The sequence below is a fragment of the Ambystoma mexicanum genome, chromosome 6p, assembly GCF_040938575.1.
Source record: "Ambystoma mexicanum isolate Mex_15411 chromosome 6p, UKY_AmexF1_1, whole genome shotgun sequence".
NCBI lineage: Eukaryota > Metazoa > Chordata > Amphibia > Caudata > Ambystomatidae > Ambystoma > Ambystoma mexicanum.
The window spans coordinates 812,915,314-812,933,618 of record NC_090935.1 but is presented as its reverse complement, the minus strand read 5'-3'; the positions used below and the strand labels follow the sequence as shown (position 1 = coordinate 812,933,618).

The 18,305-nt window shown below is 44.5% G+C and overlaps 1 protein-coding gene across 3 annotated transcripts in view; it reads left to right on the top strand.

The window, feature by feature from the left end:
* ST8SIA4 (ST8 alpha-N-acetyl-neuraminide alpha-2,8-sialyltransferase 4) overlaps positions 1-18,305 on the top strand; it is a 715,738-nt gene that overhangs the window by 232,418 nt on the left and 465,015 nt on the right. For all 3 annotated transcript variants that reach the window (XM_069625456.1, XM_069625457.1, XM_069625458.1), the window contains exon 3: positions 7,408-7,665. In XM_069625456.1, coding sequence (XP_069481557.1) covers positions 7,408-7,665 — 258 coding nt within the window. The remainder of the gene's footprint in view (positions 1-7,407; positions 7,666-18,305) is intronic.

The following is an 18,305-nucleotide window of genomic DNA, read 5'->3' as shown; positions in this document are numbered from 1 at the left end:
TCGCCATTCTGCTAGAAAAGGACGCGATAGAACTCGTCCCAGGAAACCAGGTAAACAAGGGTATCTATTCAACTTACTTCCTTGTGCCAAAGAAAGATTTGACAGTGCGCCCAGTATTGGACTTACGGCCTGCCAACAAGTATGTCAAGCCCCAAAAATTCCGTATGACCACGCTACAAGAGGTAATCCCCCTCCTAAAAAAGGGGGATTACATGGCAACCTTGGATATGAAAGATGCTTATTTTCATATTTCCATGCTCCCGGCGCACAGAAAGTACTTGCGCTTCAAGGTGGACAGTCGCCACTACCAATTCAAGGTACTGCCCTTCGGGATAGCTTCAGCACCAAGGGTATTCACCAAGGTACTGGCGGTGGCAGCTGCACACCTACGCAGGGAGGCAATCCCAGTGTACCCTTATCTGGACGACTGGCTCATAACGGGGGAAACCCCAGGAATTTGCAGGACAAACATTCAAAGGACTATCGACCTCCTCCACGAATTAGGCTTCTCAATCAACGAGAAGAAGTCAAGCCTGGTGCCAAGCACCTCGAAACAGTTCCTAGGAGCAATTCTAGATACTCAGAAAGGATTGACCTTCCCTACGGAAGAGAGAATTCGGAATATACTACTGCAAATTCCACATTATCAGTCCGGTCAACAAATAACGTACGCAAAGCAATGCGGTTACTGGGCATGATGGCGTCATGCATTTACCTGGTCCCCCACGCGCGACTGCGCATGCGTCCCATGCAGGAATGGTTGGCGAAACAGTGGTCTCAGGCAAGTGGTCAGTGGGACGATCTAGTGGTCGTTTCGCCAACACTTGTACAGAGCCTACACTGGTGGACAAGAGAGAATCTCGCAAGGGGAAAACCCTTTTACGATCCCGAAATACAGGCAGTGGTGACTACAGATGCATGCCTGACTGGGTGGGGAGCTCATCATCTCCACCACACTGCTCAGGGTCTCTGGTCTCACTCAGTAGCCAAGAACCACATCAACCTGCTAGAGCTTCTGGCAGTATTCCGAGCGCTTCGGGCGTTCGAGTCCCATCTACTAAACTTGTCGGTGCAGATCCGGACGGACAGCACGACAGCCATGTTCTATCTGAACAAGCAAGGAGGGACTCGTTCGCCAAATCTGTCCAAGCTTGCCCAGAAAATCTGGATATGGGCACTCAGACGGAACATCTTCCTGTCATCGCAACATGTTCCAGGGGAGCTCAATTCCCTAGCGGATGCTCTAAGCAGAGACTCCCTCCCAGAAGAACACGAATGGGTCCTTAACAGAGAGATCGTAGAAGATCTCTTCTCTCAGTGGGGTTTCCCCACTATAGACTTATTCACCACAAGCGAAAACAAACAATGCCCAGGATTTGCATCCAGGTTCCCCCAGCCAGACTCCCAAGGGAACGCCCTGTGGATGAACTGGTCAGGGATGTTTGCGTACGCTTTTCCACCAACTCCTCTCATCAGGAAGGTGGTGTACAAGATGAACAAGGAATCGATGACGCTCATCCTAGTTGCTCCCATGTGGGCGAGACAACCATGGTTTCCACACCTACGCAGGATGGCGGTGTGCGAGCCCATCAAACTTCCAGCCTGGTACAACCTACTGTCCCAGCAACAAGGTCAAACAGTGCACCAGCAACCCAACTCAATGAGCCTGGCAGCATGGCTCCTGAGGTCATAGAGTTTGGACATCTCAATTTACCACAGAGGTGTATGAACATCCTAAAAGAATCCAGGAAACCAAACACAAGGCACTGTTACTTTGACAAGTGGAAGAGATTCGTTATTTGGTGCCAGGATAAACAAATCAACCCTGTTGATTGCACTCCTTCCAACGTTGTGACATACATGCTCCACCTGCTGGATGCAGGATTGGTTTTTAACTCTCTGAAAGTACACCTGGCAGCCCTCTCGGCTTACACCACATCCCATAACAAGGTGTCGTGGTGGAAAGTACCAGTAGTTAAAGCCTTCATGGAAGGAGTAAAGAGACTTCACCCTCCTATTTCGAACCCACCGCCAGGATGGGACCTTAATGTGGTGCTAGCTAAGCTCATGGGCCCCCCTTTCGAACCCATGCATAAAAGTAGTCTCAAACACCTGACTTATAAAACGGCCTTCTTAGTAGCCATTACCTCTATAAGAAGGGTCAGTGAAATTCAGGCTCTGTCAGTGCAGGATCCTTTCTTTACTATCCACAAAGACAAACTGGTTTTACGCACACACCCTAGGTTCTCACCTAAATTTATATCAAAGTTCCATGTAAACCAGTCCATCGAGCTTCCGGCTTTCTTCCAGAACCCGCAAAGCTCGGCTGAGGTGAAACTACACACCCTAGATGTGCGTAGGGCGGTCCTCTACTATGTAAATAAAACCAGACCGCTAAGGAAAACAGACCAACTGTTTGTCTCCGTAGCTACAGGCAGAGAGGGAGATCGCGTCTCTAAAGGCGCTATCTCGAAGTGGATTATCAACTGTATACAGCTGTGTTACTCTCTTTCTGAAAAAACTCTGCCTTTTATGCCAATGGCCCACTCTACTAGAGGCATTGGGGCCACTCTGGCTTTCATTGCAAATGTTCCCCTCGACACCATTTGCAAAGCGGCTACTTGGAGCTCTATTCACACTTTTACTCAGCATTACTGCATTGACACTCATTCCAAGACAGATACACAAGTGGGACAAGCGGTTCTAAGACACCTGTTTGCTCATGACCCTTCTCACATCCCACCTCCTTCTTCTGGTACTGCTCGCTAATCTATGCACAGCATGTGATCTAAGCAGATTCCACAAGCCTCAGAAGGGATACATTACTCACCGTAATCGTATTTCTGATGCTTGTATCTGCTTAGATTCACATGCGACCCACCCTTCCTCCCCTCCGAGAGAAGGCGCATGATTGCTTGTAGTCTTACCTTTCTGTCTATCTGCTTGGATTATCTGTACTCACGCTACTCCTCATGCTTCCTCATGTCAGAAAAAATACAATCTGAGGATTCTAGACGCGTGAGGGATCTTGGGTACAGTGGACGTCACACTAGGGATAGTATTACTGGCACGCCTGTGTCGACGCCCATTTTCGAGTTTCGAAAAACAAACTGTAATACTCCGCAGCTTCCACTAGATGTCGGCCTATGCACAGCATGTGAATCTAAGCAGATACAAGCATCAGAAATACGATTACGGTGAGTAATGTATCCCATATATAGGGACCCCCCCCACCTTACATCTATACATTTTTATTAGCTTTACCCCCACATATACATATGCGAATAAATAGGGGTCAGACTTTTGTTGGTAGGACTTTTCTACTTAGGTATTTTCGTCTTAAACCCTCATAATTATCCATGCCATATCAATTTGTAATCACACATGTGTGAGCCCAGATTCAGTTGTGGAAAGGCTATGTGTATTTCTCCACCCATGCTGTCTTCGCTGCTCCCAGCAAGACTATAGCCCTGGGGGCTTCATCTCTTGTTTCCTTCCTGAGGGTGGGTAACACCCTACGCAGATAAACAACCACTCCAGAGGAAACTGTCCTGTGAACAGGAATAAAAGGAAACACCCATTCACAGAAGGAGCAGTATCACACCAGGGTGCTGTTTAACAAAAGAGCCTTTTATTCTTTTGAGAAGGGCAGGGGACCAAGTTAGTGTTTATGTAGAGAGAGCTCCGTACAGCTGCAGGAAATTTCCATCATGTTGTTTCTCTCTGACTCTATCTTTCCTTCCTGGCCCCTCCACCTCCTGTAGCATGAAGCACTTTGGGTGTGATGTCAGAAGGCAAAGTCCACGTGTTCCAAGTACAGGGATTGGACACTTAAAGTAGGTTTGTTTTTGTCCAATCACATAAAGGCGTTTGCCTTTAAAAGGAGGTGTCTCCCACTTTGGAAGAAACACCTAAGGAAGAATTTAGTTGGATCTCTGTTGGGAGAGTTGACTTTCTAAAGACCTCCACCAGTGAGGTAAAGACTGAGTGTCCAAGACAGGGGTGAGCTCTGTTGCCTACTCATTCCCAAGCCACATTGGGGTTGACCTGCTGCTGCAACAGGACCTGCATCTCTGGCAGTGACAATACTGCCCAGGACCATATTGTGGTGATGGAATCCTGGAAGTGTGCACCAGCCTCCCTTGCATTGTGAGCCCAAGAACTAGGACATCACTTGTCCCTGAGACTGCTGAGAGGGAATCACAGCACCTGAGAGCGTAGACAGCTAGGATTCCTCTATTCCTCACTGTCGAAACACTGCAATCCGTGATTCGACCTAGTTTGACTGCAGACCCGCCAAAGCTGCCTCTGGCATTTACCCGCTCTTCGAACTACTAAACTGCATGTTCAAACCAGTTTGCTACCCTACCGTGCTAGCTGAGTTCCTCATAGCCTCGGCTCAACCTCCAAGCTCCCTGTTGCACATACGGCCTTCGAAGCAATGTTCGACCATCTTAGCTGCTGATCTTCATCGCCAGTCGGTCTGACCCAGGTGCACCATTAAAGCCTGTTCATTGGACGCTGCATCAAACTGCCAATTTGTTCACAGATTCACCAGTATCGTTGCTGTTGAGGTGACTGCCGAACCAACCTTGGTTGCCCTCACAATCTCCTCATCTAACTAATCCATTAGAATAGTGCATCCAGCCAGCAGTCAAACCAACTGTTGAACAACCCTGATGTCCCTCATGATCTGCCCTTCTTCATGCTTTCCTTTAAACTGCAATGAACTACCTTTTGCTCCTCCTTGACGCCGCTCCCTGTCTAAAACAACACAACCGTCACATTCGAGCTGCTTTGAACCACACAAACAGCACCTTGAAGCCTAGTTTGCCAGAAAAGTTTTATTGGCTGAAGCCTGCGCCCCTTGGTCTGTTATCGGGCCATATCTGGGCCCTACGGACTGGTTCAGTCACCATTAATCCCCTTTTCCCTTTTACAGCCATTGTGGCTAATTATTGCCCTTTAAACCTCCTGCTTCATCATTACCCAGAGTGCTGCATCTTCCATTCTTGAATAATCTCTGTCCTTTCAACAAGGATGATTTTTGTACAGTGTTTTCTTAGTTTGTTTTCTCACTGATGATGTTTTATTAAATGAAATTATTTGTAGAACCTTGATTGAACATTCCCTTCATTTTGGACTTGGACTGCCATACTTGGCTGTGTGTGTTGCTACTGTATCACATCCACGCCCTTCTTGAGAGTATAGCCTTCCCTCGGCCCACATAACCACAAAAGGCAAAGGAGATATATCTCCTTAACAGTGTCTGCTGTAGCTTTATGATTGGGATCACTGTTGGTTTGTAGAAGAGTGAGGGTGGCGTAAGCTGTTTTGTCTGCTACTCACCCTTGTACTCCTGCAGAGCAGAAGTCCTTTCATCACAATATTATATAGCATGTTTAGCATCAGATGGCACAGACTATCAATGACACTGATCAGCACTTAGATATGTTCATGTTGCATTATAACAGTGGCATGCTGCATTAAGCAGAAAGGCAATACCCACTCATAGCCTCCCTCCAGCTTTCCAAATAATAATCAGTACTTCTGCTGTTCTTTGCTCTTTTGTCTTCTGGGGGGCAGTATGTGTACTTTCCTTTTTTGTTCAAATCTTTTTAGACACATCTAAGTACTTGTAGATATTATCAAGAAAGCCAAAGATATTTGCTTTTAATTAATTAATAATTCATTATTAATTCTATCCAATGTTGCTCTTAAATTGTGTTTGCCATGTAGTTAGGGCTGGGAGCACAGCTCAGGGGCAACACATTTATCTTGGAGACACGTCAACGCAGAGAAACACGGTTTGAATCCTGGTCCTGCACTCAGAGGCTGGTCTCTGGTCTTAAGCAGCGATCAAGTCCTAAAAATGTAGGTGGGCGGGACTCATCAACAAACACAATGGGATGTGGCGTCGCCAGAAATTAGCATATCAAGGTGAAATATGCACATTTCATTAAACTGGGTTTGCATAAAGACCCAAATTGCACTGGATGAACAGCATTTGCCTTTCATAAAATCAGCACACACACACACAAAACCAAGAGAGGATATTTCATTCTAATAGTGTTTTTGAAAACGTCAAAAGGTGTCCATGTTTTAAACTCCAAGATCCAATACAAATGTATTCCCTTGGACTTGCAGTACCAAAATGGGACATTTCGCCTTTAGTTATTTGTAATTTTCCATCAAGTTATATACTGCAGTGGTGAAGTGTCTGGCCTACAAGCCTGATGTCTGCATTTGATCTCTGAGGTCGGCTTTAATTCATAAATTCAAAGAGGACATTCAATGTTTCTCATTTTATTTATTTATTATTAATATGCATATAGCCATAATTGGCTTTACATATTACATTCTTAACATCATTTAACTTAACATATTACATCTTAAAATCGTTTCATCCTTTGTTTAAAAAAACAGAGTTTAAAATGTTCCATTTATAAAATGTCACTATAGTAACAGTTCATAGTAATCTCTAGCTAAAACATTATAACACTCACTTAAGTAATATAAAAACATCTTGCGATAATTGTTTAAGAATTTCCATACAAAGTTAATCATATGAAAAATAATATTAAGATCATGTCCTTGTAACAGTTTTCCCCATATTTTTCCCGTTTCTCATTTTAGCTGGGGGGGGGCTGAGTTCTTCCTCTGAATAAAGTGGGTTGACTCCTTCCGCCCGATTATACCCTCGATTTGAGCCCTGGTCTTAAGCAAATTATGAAAGATGAATTAATTAGTTCTGTTTTTAGTCGTCAAACATGCTAACACAAGCCGTCTTAATACTTTCCAGTAATTGAATCAAGGGTCAATTAAAGCTGTATTTTCCAGTGTGCGATTAGGATTCTAAAAATGTCAAATTAAATATGTGAAACAAGGACCTAGTAAAAAAGAAAGCAGTGACTAAGTACGTATTTAAGCATTTCCAAAGCCCTACCAAGGCATGCATAGGGCACTGGCAATGTTAGTTAAGTAAACAGGCTGTGAACATTTTCTAAGCAGTTTACTCAATGCTTAGAGAATACATTAACTGCTTGTAGAGAATACATTAACTGCTTGTAAAAGACGGATGTTTTTCACTGCTTGGGAACTGTTATTTAAACATTCAGCTGCTCGACACCTGTTTCAGAAATGTTTAGCATTTTTCTTTCGTCAGGGATGTCGATGAAAGAGGAAAATCCACTTGTTATTTTGCATTCTTTTTGTTGTGCTGTGACTTTTCAAATAATGTGCCCCGATTGTGTTTCTTTGACACACCCATTTACAGCTCATTCAACGTTTTCATGTTTGGGAAATGAATAAAACAAATCAGCCTAATACAGCACATGCTGCTGTAATGGGAAGGCAAATGAGACAGCCTCGCGTGACGCTTCATTATCACCTTTGTTTTCTATCCAGGAAAGACATCCTTCGATTCCTGGATGCTGAAAGGGACGTCTCAGTGGTGAAGAGCAGCTTCAAGCCGGGTGACGTGATCCACTACGTGCTGGACAGACGCCGTACTCTGAACATTTCACACAATTTACACAGCCTGCTTCCCGAAGTCTCGCCAATGAAGAGCCGGCGGTTCAAAATGTGCGCGGTGGTGGGCAACTCGGGCATCCTCCTTGACAGCGAATGTGGCAAGGAGATTGACAGCCACGACTTCGTAATAAGGTGAGCTTTCCTATGCTGCGACATGCGCCGCCACCTCGGCCGCCTGTGTGAATGAACTTCGTAGGGAAGCGTTCGTCTGGGGTATCACTTATATGATTGGTTTGGAATTACCGGCTCACTAATCCTGAGCGATATGTTTGACTTCGTGGCACCTGGTGTGTAATCCTTTCAGGGCGCGGGAGTGGGGAGTTTACTTAACACTTTCATTGATGACTTCAAGACAAACGAGCTTATTCAGTCTGGATAAATCGTTGTTTGATTGTGAACGTGTCAGCAAAACAATCAGTCTTCATCCGCCACAGGTCGGACTCGAGCCCTCGGAAGAGACACCTGTCATGTCTCCCTGCATTCGGTCGCAGCCACACAGGTCTGTTTTGGACAATATGAGCACATGAGGATTTTAGGCCATTCATAGGATTTCATTACAGTTAGCCTTTCAGGAAGGAGATAGGTTGGGGGCGGGAGGGAGGCCATACACTACTTCTGCGCTGAAGTATCACTCCAGGCTGTTAATTCAGGTATCATCTAATCAATAAATGGTTTCTTAGAGGGATGAATTACATTAAACAAATACTCACATTGTGGTAAGAAAACTAATTTAAGAGGGTCCAGAGCACAGATAGTGTTTGACACTTGTTGTTGATCTCTAGAAATGTAAAAGGGGCTTTTGTGGATATGTGTGGGTGTGTCTGGGTGTGTCTGCTTTAATTGTTCAGCATATTTCCAAACATGCTACAAACCTGAAATTTGGCATATGGGTAGGTTCCATATTGTAGACAATGTAAAAGGTATTTAATATTACATTTTTCTTATTGTTGTGGTCTGCAATGCTTGGATGTGTGTGTCTGTTCGAAATGTTAAGCATAATTCGCAACATGCTACAAACCGGAAATTTGGCATGTGGGTAGGTTCCATGGTGTAGACAATGTAACAAGCATAAAACATACGTTTTTGGCATTTTTTTTAAGTGGTCTGCAATGCTTACCTCCCCCATATTTCTCTTTGCGCCATAGTTCTGCCGTAGTTCTACGTTCATTGTTGCTAAAGTTCAGCAGTTCATAAAACTTCAGCAGTTCACTGTTCATAAACTTTCCACACTATCAGCATTCTAGCTGACATGATCGGCACTCACTTATGAAGTCATGCGGGTGACACAATACAGTGCTTTTGTAGTAATGAGGTGAAAGGAAACGGCGTGTTTCTTCAATAGTGCCCGTCACATTGTGGCAAATCTCTCATTATTAAAACAGAACCTTCATTTCCCCCAGACGTTGATAAATGTATGCCATCTCCACAATACAAAGCTTACTTACTTCAGCCTTACAGGTACAGCACTTATGTTGAGGTTGCTGCTGCCTCGGCTGTAGATCGGGGCCCCAATAATGTTGCCGTGCAATCTTAATGCTCTAACTCAAAGTAGCTGGAACCGATTTACGAGATTCATGCTTTTCTCATGGTCAGCTTTATGTGGCTTGCTCCAGAGTTCGAAACAAAGACAATTTGTTCACACCAGCTCCCACAGGAAAGTCTAGCAATATTTTCTACAAAGAAGCATTGGTTTAGTTCATTAAATAAACTTCAAACTAGGACTGAAGTAGGAATTACTGTGTGAAGCACGGGTACACCTGCTAGTAATAAATATCCAAGGGCTTCCACAAAATATTATCTTATAAACATACTCCGGATAAAGATGAGACTTTTGTTATTTTATGTTATGTAGGATCAGAGGCATTTATATAACGCTGTTAAGCTCCTAACAGAGGATGTTTCCCAAATGCTTATTGATCACTTATCCATTTTGTAGATGTCACTTAGTGTTACCAATTTCTTAAATGCCACTACTGTTAAAGTAGGTGCACTGTTTCCTGATTTTGAAGCTTTAAACACAGCAGCAGCCTACACTGTAAGGTCATTCTCCCCTCCTCGCATTTATTTGTCTTGAAATATGAAATGACATCAGATCATTATTACTACGTGAACAAATACCTCTGATGTCTTTCTAGCCAATAAGAAGATAGAACGTGCTACAGACACATCATCCAAGAAATAGAGGCTGTGAGCCCTGCTGTGAAGACAGAAAAAGTATGCTGACATTTAGCCCCTGCTTTTCAAGGTGGCATTGCTGAGATGAGCATTGCTTTGGCTGACCTCTCAGGGAAGGTTACTAACCTTGAGGGGTGGGGCGAAATTGTGATGAATTGAATTCTGCCCTGCAAGAGAACAAGGATGAGTAGAGACTAAAATGCCCACTCAGCCCTCCCACTTCTACAAACCAAGAGAAAACACAATCATAAAGGTAAAACAGATAAAGTCAAGATATATACCACCTTTTCCTTTTGCGGTAACGTGGATGGAGGGAAGGCTATTCTCTTAAGAGGGGTGTACATTTGGTTCAGAAGCAACCCAAACAGCGAAGTATAAAGTCCAAAATAAAGGTATGTCCACTCAAGGTTCTACACAAATATATAGCTTAATCAGAAGACACACCATGTACATTACTAATTAATAAGAAAACACTGAAAAACCCACCCCTGCAGCAGAAACACGGAATACGCACAGGTAGAATAGATGCAGCACTCTGGGTGATGAATCAGGGATGAAAGGCAAGCAAAGCTAGCAATTTCTTGAAAAAGGATATGTACTTGTGAGCAAAAAAGGTTCAAAGTGACCTAACCAGTGTCTAAGGCCCAAAGAGGGACAAGGGGTGTAGATAACGTTCAAGTCTACTTTTGCACATGTCTTGGTGCTTCAAAGGCATCAAATCAGGCTTCTCAGTGTTGATTGCGGTGTCGGTTCTGTCGAGGATGCAGAAGTCACGAATGCCCAGCGGCAAGCTGTTGTCGAGTCAGGGTCAAACAGAAGGTGGCTGCGGTCTCGAAATGTCTACTTGTGATGTGCTGATGGGCAGTCGCAGTTCGCCGGAAGTAAGCTGGTATGAGGATGCGCAGGCGAGTGGATTCTATGTGGAGGCTTGGAGGTCGCTATTTGGGACACACCTGGGTCGCGTCGCTTGATTTACAGGAGCGGCGATGAAGAAACTGGTGTTTCGAGCAAAGCAAGTCAGCGGTACTTCGCATTTTGAACCAAGGCAAGGACACGCTTTTGCTGGCTTGTTGCCGCGGCAAACAGAGTCAAACAGCGAACCACGGTCCAGATAACACTGGATACCAAAGGACAGCATCGCAGGGTCCTGCTAGATTGATCAGTGTCTAGTGCGCTTGAGTCACGACTCGAAACGGGTCATCGTGGACAATAAGGGCCTTGGCTGTATGGACGTCCAGGTGCTGTGAATCCCACTCCAGAGTCTAAAGGGCCAAAACAAGTCCTTTTCTTGGGCTCCCAAACATGGGGGAGGCTGGCACACAACTTCAGGGAACCTTCAACACAGTGAGATCCTAGGCAACAGGCTGGCTGTCAGAGAGGCAAGCTCATGGTTAAACAGCAGAATTCCCCCCCTAATGGTCCATTGGGATGGTTAGGGGACAGAGCCGGTCTCTGCCTTGGAACACCTTCCTTCACCTCACAACTGAAGGACTTTAGAGAGGACTGCTCCCTCAGCAAGGTCCAGCAAAATCCTCTCAAGTGATATTCCAAAGATGCTACGAGATGATTCCCAAGATGATTGAGAGAAGTGGTGGGAGACCCCTTCTTTTATAGGCAAAAGTCCCCAGGTGATTCTACTAAAGCAATCCCCCAAGACTGCAGTCCTGTCAGTGGACAGGTGTGTGCCTTGTCTGGGAGGAATACACATAATCCTTCCACAGCTGAACTGGGCCCACAGGGCTTAGACATGTGCCAAATCAATTTAATGTGCTGGGATAAATCAGAGGGGTAGTGGTCACCATGCCCTAGCTCAGGTTTGGCTTATATTTACAGTTTAGTGTGCGACCAGGACAGCATCTGCAGGGTTATGCAGTTTTTGGAAGAGGGGGCCATATCTTAAATGCAGCCACTGCGCTGCAGAGACTGGGATGTCACTGCAGCTGTCAAGAGGGCACCTCTGACCTCTGAACCTGATCTGTGCCATTGATAGAGCAGGTGCTGAGAATCATGATACTATGCTTTGCCGTGGAGCCTCATAGGGGAATCTGATTAGCAGATTGATTTCAGAGATTGAATTACCCACCCATTTTATTGCTTAATAAAAAAATAAAAACCTGGCCTTTCACATCCTGGCAAAATGACAATTCATCACACACAGGTGGAGGATATATCAAGAGGCCTGGAGAGTGAGATTGATGGAAGCTTCATAGCCTACAGTGCAATGCAAGCTGAGCTCAAATAGCTGTATAATTTGGATTTGCAGTTGGCCATCATGATATGTAATCAGAACGTGTGCCTTATAAGGGTCTGTGAGGAGCTTAGAGCAAATAAGTCAATGCCCGCTTGGTTCCTAAGCTGTTCCATGAGTCCTTCCACCCGGGCATCACCTACATGGCTGACACTGTAAGGATATCCCCATTGAATAAAAGTGCTAACTTTGTGGGGCGGCCTGTGCACAGCAGTTGGGAAACACACACACAAACGAAATGTTCAATGTTTTGCAGCCAATCAAAACCAAACCTGACAAGGCCTGAGATGAACATTTCAAGTACAAGAAAATATTCTGCAACTGTTGTTGAAATGTTGAACTGCTAATCTGAGGAGAACGGACAGCAGTTATAGAAAGAAAAACGGATTTGCATTTTACTGCTGTGTGTGATTAGGAAACCTATCAATGTTGAGAATATGGACTGTTGATAGGGGTTTGATAACCCAATGCAATATAATCTGTGATGTTTTATGAAAATAGACACATACGTTGCAATTGTGACTAAAACCAACTGTAAATGGAGCCAGCACTGAATTCTGACATAAGGGAATCCTTTCAATTCACAAAGATCCCAATCCCTCAGCATATAGGATCGCAATACAGATAAATTCCCTTCCCGAGCGAATAAACTCTTTGAAGCCTGCTTACTTCCAATCTGGAACCTTCTTCAAACAGGCAAAGTAAATCAGACTGAGCCATAAAGTTTAAGTGTTGAGTTTTATTACTTGCCCTGCAAGTGTGTTAGGGCTGAATATTTAAAACATTTTTTTAATTCAGATGAATCTTTGGTCCTGCTCAATCAAATCTATTAACACCATCTTGCAGTCCTTCCTGAATGTAAGAATTTAACACTTGACTGGATGCATGTCTGTAAACATCTCAAGAGGAGACAGAAGTAACACTGTACAAAGGCTTTTTCATCAGCCAGGCCCTGAGACATACAGATTATATGTACCAGGCCTGAGTATCAAGAGCAGATTTACAGCCATAACTGAAAATTACCATGTTGATCGTCTTTGGATTTAGGCAGCAGAGAATTTTTTTTATGAAGAAAAAGGCCCTTTAAATGTACATTTAATTGCTTATATCACCTCCGGTGTCAAAATGTCCAGCCCAGAATCCTCTATTAGATGGACCAAAACTGTGTTTTAATATGTAGTTTTAATTTGCAAATTAGGCACATTTGTATTTTGAGGCAAAATAGGGCTCACGCTAGTGTGTCATACATCCGAGCGTTCCCAGTGACGAGCCAGTTATGTTGGGATGGAAAAATAATGAGAATCTAAATGTAGATATGAGATAACAGGAAACATCTATAACTCATAAAGTTTGTGTGTTATAATGATAAGAAGTATATGTTATGTTATATGTCAGAGAGTTGATGAAGGATTTTTTAGAATGCGTGTGTGTATTTTAGCCAGCACATAGGTAGGGAGGGTTGGCTAAGTCCCTGCTAGTGACCCTTGGAGATCTGGCTAGTGGATGGGTGCTGTGATAGACCGCCAGGGGAGTAGGCAAGTCAACGAGACTGAATATGTGCCCAGTGGACCACATTTCTATCTTGGGATTCAGCTGCATTCTAATGGCAGAGGTGATGTGCGTTATGAAGTGAAGTAGTGAATTGCTGCTAATGTTTGCGGGTGAGTGGCCCGTGCCCTGGGAGCGATACGGCTATGTTCCATTGAAATGGAGTGGTATACATACCTAAGGGTCCCTGTAGGCTTTGAAAGGCAAGCCTACAGCACTATCTCTGCAGGAAAAGAGGCTGGGTAGTGACACAAGAAAGCAGCAATATTCAAAGTGCAAGCCTACAACACTGCCCTGTGGGAACAGAGGCAAGATAGTGGGTCAAGCAGTAGCTAGATTCAAAATATAGCCAGTCGCAAAATGCAGGCCCATGGCACCATCCCTGTGAAAAAGATGAAAAGCAGCGGCATAAAGCAGTGGCTAGATTAAAAATGCAGCTAGTTTTAAAATACTGGCCTACGGCACTATACCTGTGAAAAAAGATGCAATAATAAAACAACTGAACATTCCTGTGTTGTAGGCTTTCAAAACTGTATGTGTATAAATGGGGTACTTGCATGTGGTAGTCATACAAGCTAATCATATGCAATGATGAATGTACATTAATGTTAAGCATGCCCATTGTTTTAAAAGTAACATAGATAGGAAAGGGTACAGTTAACCAGTGTGAGCCATAAAGAATAATCTGGGGATAGTTGTATCAACTAGCATCGATCAATTCGGAGAGCATATCGTGCTAACCGTGGAGGTGGAGGAGTGGCTGCCATTACAAATAACTGTTTTACCGCTCATGAGAATCCTCACACCCCATTAGACGGCTGCGAAAGTCTGTTATTCAAAATTAAGCTGAAGGAGAATAGTTCCCTGACGATTATTATTATATACCGCCCACCCGCAGATATGCCATCCTCTGAGGAGCAACTCATTGATCTGCTTATGTCAACCACCAAGGCAAATACGCCTGTAATTGTCCTGGGTGAATTTAACTTATGGGCAAATGATGTTAGTGACAAACAAGCGGTTTCTCTTTTAGCAGCACTGATTTCCATTGGTTTCAATCAGATGCTCTCTGTCCCTTCCCACAATGCAGGTCACACTATTGACTGGATCCTTACACACCGTGTTTCCATGCTTGAAACTAACATCTGTCACTGTCTTTGGTCTGATCACATGATGGTGAATTTTTCCATTTCAATACCAGCTACCTTTTCTTGCCCGAATTCCACTCCTATAAGGAATTTAATAAAGATTATGCCATGATCCTTATTGTCTCAGCTTTTACCTAAACCTAGACCAGTGGATACCTTTAATAACTCTAATGATTTGGTCGAACATCTCACCAATACTATTAATGCAATTGTGGATGACCTTGTCCGAAAACAACATTGACTGGTAAAAGTTAAAACCAGCAGAAGCACTTGGTTTAATGATTCCATTGCTGATTTATGTCGTCTGAAGAGGAAAGTCAACAGAGAGTGGCGAAGGAATTCTTCTCCTCTCTCTCATTCTTTATATTAACAAGATGTTCATAATCTGAAGAACGCAGTAATTGGTGAAACATCTCAAAGTTTCAATGTCAGGATATCCTCTGCAAAATCTAATACACACAAGTTATTTGCAATTCTTAAAGAATTCAAAGGAAAATCTGCAGTTGCAACAACATTAGTGAAGGACTCAGCCTGGTGTCAAGTAGTACACAATGAGTTCAACCAGAACATTTTGGGACACCTACAATCCATAGCAGCTAAACTAGATCTTGACCAGTCCATAACTCCTAACTTTTCAAATTCCTCCAACATTCCAGACCACATCCTTAGTAAGGAACATGTTCAAGCTTTATTTCAATTGAAACCATGCACAGAGGAACACATTCTTAAAATTGTTACAAGTATGAAATCAACATTTTGCTTGGGGGACAGTTGTCCATCAAGCACCTTTAAGGCCTGTATGCATACGCTTGTTCCATTGGTGATACGCCTGGTCAACCTCTCTTTCTCTGAAGCAAACTTTCCTTGGGTCCTTGTGGAGGCATAGATTTATTAATTATATGAAAATGTATAAAGTGCAACTAAGGGCCAAGGGTGTCTAGGCGCTGATGTCGACAGTAATGTGAGAAACATCTCCTACTCAAAATGGTACAGTTAATAAGTTAGAACAAATGGGTTTTATGTGCCTTACGAAAGGAGAGGTACTCATCCATGACCCATAGATATAGTGGAGGTGAATTTCACAGCCTGGGAGCCATAACTGAGAATGAACGACCTCCCAGCCGTTCCCGCTTATACCTCTGTATTTTAAGGAGTAACTGTGACGCGGAGCGCAAATGTCTGGCTGGACAGTATGCAGTGGTGGCTCCTCTGAGTGGGGCCCTCGTTGTTTGAGACACTAGGTAAAAGATGTAAGTTCATTATAAAATACATCTTTTACCTAGCAAGGCACGAAGGAAGTGGCAGACAAATAATGTGAAACCAAACAGGACTTTCCTTTAAGAGGACAGTGGGCCGTTTCGGGTCAGCCCTGCTACCTCTTACTTATGCGCAAACAGCACAAGTTGTAACAGTGCAGGTCACTGTGTATGCCGGACAACAGACCTGGGCCAATCCAAGGCCAGGATCTGCTGCCAATCACACCACATTCAATACCTATTGGCTGTCTTACTGATCCAATAGACGTTGAATATGTGTGTTTTGGGGTGGGGCTTCTGGTAGGGTCAATGCTACACCTTAATTAAAATTGTCAATGGGCACGTGCAGGATGAACAGAGATTGGAAAACCCACGGCCAGGCCCAGGACTTGGAGGGGGCATGCCTACAGTGCCACTGCTATAATGCATGTCCATGAATCACTGCTACTTTTGTTCACTTAGTTCTCATCAGTCTCCGTATGTTTTTACTGCCATAAGGCGTCTCGTGGAGAAACATTGGTTATCATATAATTGATATTTTAAACAAAAATATTTGAATTCTGTCTATTTCTTTATTGATTATCCTGAACAAATGCACCCCTCTAAACTAAAATAAACTAAAATAAAGTTGGAGGGTTCAACAAGTTCAGATTTCGAAAAAAACAAGATACGCGTTGTTGTTGTTGTGCAATCTAATGTTTCACAATGTGATACATTTTAATGCCAGAATCCTCTGAGATGACATTGCATTAAAAGTGAGGGAAACTGGGTGTAGAAGGTACTCCCATTGACTGCCCCCTTCATTAATATGCCTAATGACTACTGAGGGGGCGATCTGCTGTTATACCACTTTGAGAACATTTTCCAATCATACACATTGATCAATTAGATTGGTGAAATTATACACAGCTTAAAATGGTGGGGCTTTCTGTTCCATAAAAGGTCAAACATAGGGCTCAGACACTTACTCATGGACACTCACCAATGAGACTCACTTGCTCACTCAATGTCTGATGGAAAGAAATATGAATTGATAACAACAGGAAGGAGAAGGAATAGCTAGCTTTTTCCAGCATGGGGTCTGGCATGGATTCACATGCTCATGAATAATATTCCCCGTCGTGAGGCTGGGAATCCTCGGTAAAGAAAAAATCAGTATCCGTTTCATTTCTGATCTGTCTTTCTTAGTAGTAACCAATCACTGATCTCTGGGTCATACTGCCCCCAGCCAATGACTGCCCTCTCCCTAAGCCCCGCCTCCGGCAGCCATCCTCAGATTTTTACCGCTCAAGTGTTGGGAGTCCTCGTGTTTAGCTCTCAAGTTTTTACTGCGTTTTCACACTTTTTCAGGAGATTTTCTCATTTTTTCAGTTTAATCGAGCCTCAAGCTCCACCGTTTCTACTTCTGATAACGGGAACCCGTTTCAGAATTCTTCTACGCCCCTCAAGGGTGAAGTTTTCGTCGAGTTTACACCTCTTGGAGGATTCCGGAAGATATGCGGCCTACCTCAACGGACATGGCCCAGGACAAAGGAAGCTCGACGCCCGGATCCAAGCTGTTCAGGAACTGCCCTGGATGCGGATTATATAACATTTTAAAGGAGGACGAGCATTCGCGATGTCTCTATTGCCTCCATGGGGACAAGACGCACATGGAGAAGGACTGTCAGTTCTGCAAGAACCTTTCGGAATGGACCAAACAAGATCGTCGTTCCCGCCTCGCCTCCTGGCTGGAGAAGGGCACAGCAAGTGAGAAGGTGAAGAAGAAGGCTGAGCGGGCTTCTAAGTCCTTTGAGGGTGCCCCGGCGATGGGGGCCCAACAGAAGGCCAAGCGGGAGTGCCGAAAGGTCGGGCTCTTCGGTTGCCAAGCAGGGCGCTACTTTCCCGGCACGTTCGACCACGAGCCAGCGCTCTGGTTCGGGGAAGAGGAAGTCCGAGAACCCGGGTAGGCCGCTGGAGTGGACCCGGTCGATCTCGAAGGGGGAGCGAGGCGTTGACCCTCCCCCCAAGGCGAAGGCCCAGTACACACCTAAGGTGGTGAGGGCCTTGATCCACCCAGCTAAGGCCTCTACTGAAGTGCTCTCTGCGACCCTGGAGGGGCCGGCTGAGACTACGCCAATGGAAACGACCTCTGGGTCCAGAGTATCCCTGCCGCCGCGGAGGGAATCCTCTTTCCAGCCCACCGCTAAGACCCCCGTGAAGCCCCCGGCTGAAAAAGAGGGGGGGCCGGTGGCCGTTACAGACTCGGAATCAGCCTCTGAGGAGGAACTTGTGGAGACCGCAAGGGGCCTCAACGAAAGGTCCATAGGCCTCAATGAGAGGTTCATAAACCTCAACGAGAGGTTCGAGAAGGTTCGATCCCAGGGGACGGTCCCTGCTGATGTGATCGAAGATAGC